General features: G+C 40.3%; 1 protein-coding gene across 1 annotated transcript; it reads right to left on the reverse strand.

The window, feature by feature from the left end:
- Nucleotides 1-1638: 1638 nt before the first annotated feature.
- Nucleotides 1639-8581, reverse strand: LOC144979273 (uncharacterized). The gene is made up of 5 exons (XM_078925889.1): nucleotides 7123-8581; nucleotides 6532-6716; nucleotides 4017-4214; nucleotides 2956-3177; nucleotides 1639-1728 (listed from the first exon to the last, which is right to left on the reverse strand). Exons 1-5 carry the CDS (start codon nucleotides 8573-8575, stop codon nucleotides 1717-1719), a joined length of 2070 nt encoding a protein of 689 aa, XP_078782015.1. The 5' UTR covers nucleotides 8576-8581; the 3' UTR covers nucleotides 1639-1716.
- Between the last annotated feature and the right edge of the window lie 539 nt (nucleotides 8582-9120).

A 9120-nucleotide genomic window follows, 5' to 3' on the forward strand; every position in this document is an offset into this window, starting at 1 on the left:
AAACAGATGTAGATTCCAAGAGCACACTATCAGTGTACTTCGTTTGAGATCACCTAAAAGTCTCACCCAGACACAAGCACAGGTCCCCACTAAGAGGAAAACACTCAAATGTTTAGACATCATATATAATAAGTAAACAAAACAATACAATCCGTAATAGAGAGATGATTTACAAGACCATAAATATCATGTCCCAAAACTCTAACTATACATTTGACCGTTTCCCTCCCAGCTAGGGTTTCCGGCCAGGGCCAGGACAAAACCAAGTAATCTCATCCCAAGACAAAGACAGAACGAATGCATGTTGGAAAACAGATATATTGGGATAGAAGACACAGTTCGTGCCTCCCTGTCCTGTCAAAAGAAAATCAGACAGTACTTAAACAGTTTTACGTTACCAGTAGATTTTTGTCCAATCAAAATAAAGGTTTGTGACACCTTCAATCAAGCCTGCTGGGGCCGATATGTCTGTCGGTTGTACAAAAACAATAGAATGATCAAATTTGACATCTCTCTGCTCATCCGGCTATGTGGTCTTGTGGTATGACACTCGCTTTCGGATCGGATGGTCCTGGGTTCGAGCCTCAATTGGTGCATAGTTATTGTTAAGTCCTTGGAAAAGGCTCTTTACTCACATTCTCGCACCGCACCCGCCTGTAAAATGAGCACCTGGCCGTTAACAACGTTGTCTCTGTCGGGAAAAAATTGCAATATTATATCCTAACGGGCGTCATGTCCCGTTCTACATTTTACGTGTTGCCGTTGGCCAGGGGCCCCTTATAAAGCGATTTGATCATTTTACTGGATATTGCGCTATATAAAAGCTCAATTTTTTAATTTTTTTTTTATTATTGTTTCTAGACCGTTAGTTAAGAGGCATGACTGCCGCAGACCTGATGAAACACTGATAAGGAAGGCTCTGCGATGGACACCCCAAGGAAAGAGGAAGCGAGGCCGCCCCAAGTCGGCTTTGAGACGTGCCGTAGAGAGGGGCCTAATACAGAGAGGTCTGTCTGTCCCTCGAGATGGCCCCAAGAATAGCTGCTGACAGGACCAGGTGGAGATCGCCTCAAGTGCCAGCAGACCCGGTGAGAATTGAGTGAGTTTTAGGAGATTATTACAACCTAATATCGTATAGGGAATGATATTAACGGAAGAGTAGCGTCCCTTGATTGGACTCACCGGCGGAGAAGATATTAGACAGAGAACGTCATATTGGTTTTACGCATGCGTCTCTCGTCCTCGCTTCCGGTGAAAGCGGCATGAGACACTTCAACGAAAGCGAGGACGAGAGAGACGCATGCGCAAAACCATGTTGACGTTCTCTCTGTAAGATGACGTCCAATCAAGGGACTCAACTCTTCCGCTAATCTCATTCCCTATAAATATGACACCTATTCATACCTTGGGGTAACCACAATTTATTTTCTTCTTTACTTTTAAAATTATAATTTTTATTTAATAATTTTTGTTGGTGCTACAAACTTGACACTTGGTTGATTGATCGAGCGATCGAACGATTGATTGATTGATTGATTGATTGATTGATTGATTGATTGATTGATTGGTCGATTGATGACAAGTCAGAAACTATTGGTCATATCTCGTCATCCTGCCCTACCTTCAACGGAGAAATAAGATTTGGACGGTGACGGTTGCTTGGCAACGATGACGCGTCCAAACATTTGGAAGTTGTTGATTATTCCACTTTTATCACTAGGGTTGAATCTGAAAGCAAAACAAATTGGGGGAGAATCGATGTGTGGCAAATATGTAAACATTCACGGTGTCTTTAAAGACAAAAAACAAACTTAGGATAACCTCCCTGAATTAGCTCCCAACATTTTGGTGGTAAATTTTTGCCTATTATAAAACTTCAGCATTTTCTGAATCTTTTCATATGAAAAACATTGTAACAAATCTATTATAAATATTTTGTCTTAAGTTTTATCAATTTGAGGCGTTTGTTTGTTGTCTTTGGTTGTTATTGTTATTTCATAGTTTTCTCGGATATTTCATTTTCACAGATTTGCTTCACAGCTAAATCATGATTTCTCAAAAAGTCTTTGAGAAATCATGAAACCAAAAAAAAAAAATGTTGTTTTGTGGTTCATAGGACCTCAGAATGGATCTTTTTAGGTCTCTGATGCAAAAAAAACAAACACCCCCCCCCCCCCCCACGTTAATTTGGGATAAAGGACTATTTCTTTCTGTATAACTAACTCTACTCCATCATTCTATGCCATTTAAAACAATATATTTAACTATAGGGAATGAGATTAGCGGAAGAGTAGCGTCCCTTGATTGGACGGCGGAGAAGTTATTAGATAGAGAACGTCAATTTGGTTTTGCGCATGCGTCTCTCGTCCTCGCTGAAAGCGGCATAGAGACACTTCACCGAAAGCGAGGACGAGAGAGACGCATGCGCAAAACCACGTTGACGTTCTCTCTGTAAGGTGACGTCCAATCAAGGGACGCTACTCTTCCGCTTATCTCATTCCCTTTTTTTCTATTTGGGAATTTATCCTGACCTTAATTGTAAAGTTTCCCAGGTAATCAAGAGGCAAAGAGAATATGATGGGAGGGAGATCCTAGAAGAACCGAAAAATGGGATAACTTTTGATTCAACAAACGTTTAAAAAAAATATCTATGCAATATCAAATGCTTTTGTTTTCAAGATGACGATTCCAGTAGCAGATGGTCAAAGCTGGAGGTCAGTGTTGTTCGATTTTTAATTGGAAAAGGAAGAAAACCTTATGAGATTCATCATGAAATAATCGAAAATCGAAACATTTGGTGAGAACAGCATGTCCAAATCCCAATTTTGAGAGATTTTGCCAAGATGGGGTCATTTTAATCGATCGATATTTTAAGGACGAGTTTTCTGGCCCAAATTTTATTTACGAGGTTTTTTTTCTTCAGAATGTAGAAGTATAATAGCCTTGCTCACAGACCTTAGATCTGCCTCTAGACCGGACGGTAGCTTCATCTCCATGTTTTTCAAGTCTTTGTCTGTCGGTGATTAGCCCTTTCAGTGCCAAGATCTCTTTGTCCGAGGCTGAGGTCACGAGGTCAGAGACAAACTGACATGTACGCTCCACCTCGCCGCGCATGTGCAAAAGATGCTTCCGAGTCACGCCGAACATCCTCTCCCTGTCTTCAACATGAGCTGTTACCTTGTGAGATAAATACATAGAGAAAAATAAATAAAAATATAAATAGATGAATAAATAGAAAAAAATAAAGAGCTAAATAAAGCAATGTGATTTTTCGGATCGGAAGGTCCTAGGTTCGAATCTCGATCTGTGCGACGCATAGTTGAGTCCTTGGAAAAGGCTCTTTTCTCACATTTTCTTACCGTTCTCAGGTGTAAAATGACTACCTGGCCGTTAACAACGTTTTCTCTATCGGGAAAAAAATGTGTGACTTCGCCTCGTCCTACATGTTAAGTGTTGCAGTTGGCTTAGGATCCTTTGTAAAGCCCCTTGATCATGTTTAATGGGTATTGCGCAATATAAAATCTCCGTTATATAAGATCTCAATTATTTATAGATGGAATAGTTAAATATATAAATAAATAGATTATCAACGAACAGATGAATTTAAAAAATAAATGAATGAATGAATTTGGCTTTCATTTCCAGGCTCTCTTACAATACAGATTATATATTAATGCTCTCAAAAAGCACGACAATGAGTTGTTATTTTGTTGTTTTCTCAGAGCAAAATACGTAGGCTCATAGATGCTGCTACTGTTGCTGCTGCTGCTGCTGCTGCTGCTGCTGATGATGATGATGATGATGATGATGATGATGATGATGATGATGACGACGACGACGATTATGATGATGAAGACGATGATGGTGATGATCATGACGACGACGACGATGATGATGGTGATGATGATGATGATGATGATGATGATGATGATGATGATGATGATGATGATGATGATGATGATGATGATGATCATGATGGTGGCGGAAGTGGGAATGACAAAGTATGTTATAAAAACCTGAGACAATAAGGCGTCCTTCTGTTTTTGAATGGCATCCATATACAAGTCCATGAACTCATGGATCTCCTGTTTAACCTTTGACCCTGTGTCTTCAAAATCGGCCTTGACCTCTGCTAGTGACGTCATTTGTTCGTCGACGCGTTGCATGCAGGGAAGAGTTTCTTGAATTAGATCGTCCATTTTCTCCATCTGACTCTAGAGAAAGTTTATCAATATTATCTATATCAATCCTGATCAAAACTATACACGTAGAAAATTGTGACCAATTTCTGTCAAACAGTAAACGTTATTATGTGACCTTGAAACTGAACTTTGAGCTCAAATCATAAATAGTTCATTCAAATTAATTGTCTTTATTGAGATGAATGAGTTTTAGTTTCTTAAACTTCAACAAAACAAAAAACAAACAAAAAACAAACAAACAAAAAAACAAACAAAAAAAAAACAAAAACAAAAAAAAAAACAACCAAACAAAAACAAACAAAAACCCACCAAAATTTCTCATTCCGGTAATAGCCACCTTAAACTCGGTGGTAGTAATAGTATAATTCTGTACCATAACACCAGAGCTGCCAACTTTACATTTTTAAAAGTCGTAGTTTCCAAGGGGGAAAAAAAAAAAGAAAAGTCACTATAAATAGCTTTACAAATCAATTATTTCCCACCACCATGATCCATCCACAAATGCACCAAAGTCCTGAATATAGGATCTAAGGAAATAAACTTTCCTTTTCAACAAGATTTATCGAGTCAAAGAGACGAATTCAGTTTTGCAACTGTAGTCAAAAAGTCGTAATTGGATTCAATAGTCTGATGTCACGTCGCCCAGCAACGGCGGCCATCATGGTTTTAAACAAAGAAAATCCTTACTTTTTATTCTTCATGCTGGCTAGAACTTTTCATATGCCTTGTGATCAGAATGTGTAAAAGTCAACACATGATCTGTATTTATAATGTTTTTCTCCTCTGGATACGCTTTTATGCTCGCCGGAGAAATATTTCATACGGACGTCAGCTATTGTTCCGATAGTTTAGAGCCAGTGTTACTAAGTTACCATGCGTCATTAGGAAGGAAGTGACGTTACGATTGTTGAAGGCTATTCTACGAATCATTCGTAGTACTAGGCAGATTATCTGCATAACAAAGCTCTTTTAAAAACCGTCCGCGTGTAAATGGATTGATATGTCATACTCTGAAAAAAATACATATTTCAAATTTTGTCCAGAAAAGTCGTCCTTCAAATATCGATTGATTACAATGACCCTCGTCTTGGAAAAACAAAAAAACCTCTCAAACCTGAGACTTCGCCAACAGGAGAGCCTCCGTGTCTGGCTAAAACAAGAAATAGCTGTATGGCGTCAAACGCATTTATTTATCAATATAATTTAAATAGGGAACGACAATGTGATATCAAACTACTGGTTCCAATCTCCTTTGAAGTGTGGAACCAGTCCTCTGGAGTATCGGAATCAAACCTCGTGGAACTGATCTTCTGGTTTCAGACTTATCGAATCTTATTTTCTAGCCTATGTGGTCTTGTGCTATGACACTCGCTTTCGGATCGGAAGGTCCTGGGTTCGAGCCTCGCTCGACGCATAGTTGAGTCCTTGGAAAAGGCTCTTTACTCGCATTCTCTCACCGTACTCAGGTGTAAAATGAGAACCTGGTCGTTAACAGCTTTGCCTCTGTCCGAAAAAAAAAAAGAATTTAATATCGCCTAACAAGCGTCATGTCCCGTCCTAAATGTTAAATGTTGCTGTTGGCCAGTGACCCTTGTAAAGCGCTTTGAGCACTATTAGTGGATATTGCGCTATATAAAAGCTGGTCGTCAATAAATGTCATCCATCCTCGTTCTTTTACGTCCCATAATCCTAAGAATCTGCCTTTACATCCAGCTACTAAAATAGTCATGCCACCTTATGATTCAATAATAATATGTATCCTATTCTTTTTGGAGGGTCCCGATAGCTCAGGTGGTAGAGCACTCGCTTCACATGCAAAGGGACCAAGATCTATCCCGGGTGCAGTCCAGAATTTTATTTTTCTGACCCCTTCCCCCCTTGTCCACCCAGTGGTGAATGGATAGCTGAGTCTGTTAGATTTGGCGGAAAGTGCTTTGCGATAGACTAGCGTCCTGTCAAAAGGATAGCAAGCAATTGCTATTGTTCGTTTCATGCTATAGAAACCGGATAAACACCGGCTCCATGGACTAGAGTCCTGTCAAAAGGATAGCAAGCAATTGCTATTGTTCGTTTCACGCTATAGAAACCGGGATAAACTCTGGCTCCATGGCCTAGCGTCCTGTCAAAAGGATAGCAAGCAATAACTATTGTTCGTTTCACGCTATAGAAACCAGGATAAACTCCGGCTCCATGGACCAAATGGCGCTGAAGGACTACTCGAGTCTTCGTTAGTCTCCCGATGGCTGATTACAAACTTCCAGTGAGTTTTGAACCGGAACAGAGCAAGGTGTGAGGTCATGACTTCTGCTTCCCATTATCAAAGACTTACCCGAAATAAATGGCGTGTAATGAGTTCATATTCGTGTTTGCTGTGTCGCTCAACAACACATTCGCGACACACACATACGTCACAGTGGACACAGAAGAGTTGTAGCTCTTCAATAGGGTGTCGTGAACACATCATTGGAAGGCTGGTGGTGGTTCTCTCGCGTCTGGAGCTAATGGCGGCACTGTCTGTGGGCGATTACAAATATCCCAAGAAAACATTTAAAAAGGCGAACTGAATGAATAGCATTAGAATAGTCGAAGATGTGGCTGATGTGATGGTGGTGGTGATGGTTGTGGTGGTTGTGGTCGTTGTTGTGGTTGTGGTGATGGTGGTGGTGGTGGTCGTGGTGGTGGTGGTGGTAATAGTACTGGCTATGGTGATGATGATGGTGATGACGACAACAGTGGTGTTGTTGTTTGTTGTTGTTGTTGTTGTTGTTGATGATGACGACGAGGACGATGATGATGATGATGGTGATTATGATGGTGATGATGATGATGATGATGATGATGATGATGATGATGATGATGATGGTGATGATGATGATGATGATGATGATGATGATGATGATGATGATGATGGTTATCTCACCTGAGTAGGGTCTCTGACGCCTTCTACCACCTCTGCGTCTGCCTTGATTGCTTCTACTTCTGTTGCCTCTCTCAATGTCAAGGTCATTGACACTTTGATATTTTGCGAGTCTGTCGTCAAATCCCCCATTGACCAATCCAGTTTTGAATACCGGCAGATGCTCCTGGCTCTTATTTTTGTTATCTTTGTCCGAGTCGAAATCGTTCATTTCCGGAAACGATTTTCCTTTACCAAGTTTTCTTTTCTCCTTTGTAGACGACAGGGCAGTCTTATTGTTGTGTCCATCCGAGGAAAAGCCAAAAAATCTATTAAAACGGTGCAAGTTTGGCAACTTCAGTTTTCGAAAAGATTTTAACACACCCGATCGATTTGTGACACGCGTGTCAGAGAGATTAGCGTAAGGACTGTGCTGTGCTGTCGAATCAGATTGATCGTTTCTTTTCTTTGCCTTGTTGCTTCCTTTAGTATTTATGATGTTTCTAGTGTCGCCAAAGAAAACTGTTTCGGACAAGTTAGGACTAGCGGTGTCGCTGAAGTCACTAGATGGGTGGATGCTCATTTCCGTACTGCGATCGCTGCTGTTTTGGGATGCCCGAGGTGTTGATATGGACATTAACTTGTGACGTTTGGTTTTCTTTCTAATCCGATGAATCGCCGCACAGTGACTACATAAATTTAAGTCGCAGTTGGTGCAATGTATAGTAGCCCGCAGCTTCACTTCATCCTCTTCGTTGCTTTCACTAAATGTATTTCCCAACACATTTCCATTGTTGAATATATTCTTTTTCGGCTTTTCAGATGTTTTAGAACACAAATTGCACGATTTTGTGACATTTGATTGGTGGTTTGACATATCACGTGACACACATCTCTCAACCATATAGTTCCTTGGTAAATTTTCCAAACTGGCGGATATTTTTGTTTCGTTGAGGCAAATCGGACAAATAACGATTCTGTCCCGATTATTGGATTCTTCGTCTCTCATATCGATATTACTGATACTACCGCTCCGATTCGAATACAATTGGTTTGATGCATAGCGATTGTACGGCAACGTATCGATACTGTTATTGATAGCAACATTGTTACGAAGATAACGATCACTGTTTCCAAGACGAGATCTCGTCAACGCATGGGCAGACGAGGAGCGATTTTGAATTATAATCGAAGGTTTCTCCACGTTGTAGTCGTCGTAGCTGTGGCTTCGTTTTATGCAATTGTCGATAACTTTGGCATGTTTACTCCTGCCTCGAAGTAATTTTGACGATGTGTCCACGATAATCACAGCATCTCCTTTTCTCGAGTCCAGACTAAAACGCGAAGCTGAAGATGAAATAACACTCGGTTTTTGTCGTCTGTCTAAACTCTGAGACATCATTTGATGATTTGGGGAGATGTTCTGGACATCACCCGATCTATTTTTACTTCCGTTTGCCCTTTCAGCAGATCTCATCCAATCAGAAGGATGATGACAGTTGTTTGGATCTTTGGCGGTGGGATAAGTGTGAAAACTTGAAATACAACTAGAACAGAAGGTGTGCAGACACGGCAGAGTTCTTGGACTTTTAAATGGATTTTGACACACTTAACAGATGAAGTCTGTTTTCCTGTCCGCACCGGAACTCCTTTGGTGGCTTTTAAAAAGATTTTCGGCTTCAATGTCTGCTATTCTGTGATATAATTTGTTATCTATAATGTCCATTGTTGAATTATCATCATCATCATCGCTGTCGTCGTCATCTTTCTTGAACTGGAGATGACGTAAGAGATGTAAAGCCTGATATTCGTCTTGGTTGTTGTCATCAAAATTATCATTGTCATCCTCTTTACGGTCATTATTACCGGCTGCCTGTTTACTAATTGAATTGACCTCTGAAGTAGAGCTGAGGTCATGAAACTTTGGACCGTAGTTTCTTGGCTGAAATAGCATCTTATGGTCTCCTTTCACAAATCCTCGTAAATCTCCGTTTGTCGAGGTAAACATTCTTGGGTGAATCT

This window comes from Berghia stephanieae, chromosome 9 (genome assembly GCF_034508935.2).
Source record: "Berghia stephanieae isolate SIO BIC M18660-M18661 chromosome 9, UCSD_Bste_1.3, whole genome shotgun sequence".
In the NCBI taxonomy this organism is placed as follows: Eukaryota; Metazoa; Mollusca; class Gastropoda; order Nudibranchia; family Aeolidiidae; genus Berghia; species Berghia stephanieae.

Coding starts and splice junctions, on each gene's coding strand:
- LOC144979273 (XM_078925889.1), bottom strand. CDS start 8,575: ATGAGATCTGCTGAAAGGGCAAACGGAAGTAAAAATAGATCGGGTGAT. Junction 4,215..6,531: donor TTACACGCCATTTATTTCGG/GTAAGTCTTTGA, acceptor AACTTTCTCTAG/AGTCAGATGGAGAAAATGGA. Junction 3,178..4,016: donor AGGACGCCTTATTGTCTCAG/GTTTTTATAACA, acceptor TTATCTCACAAG/GTAACAGCTCATGTTGAAGA.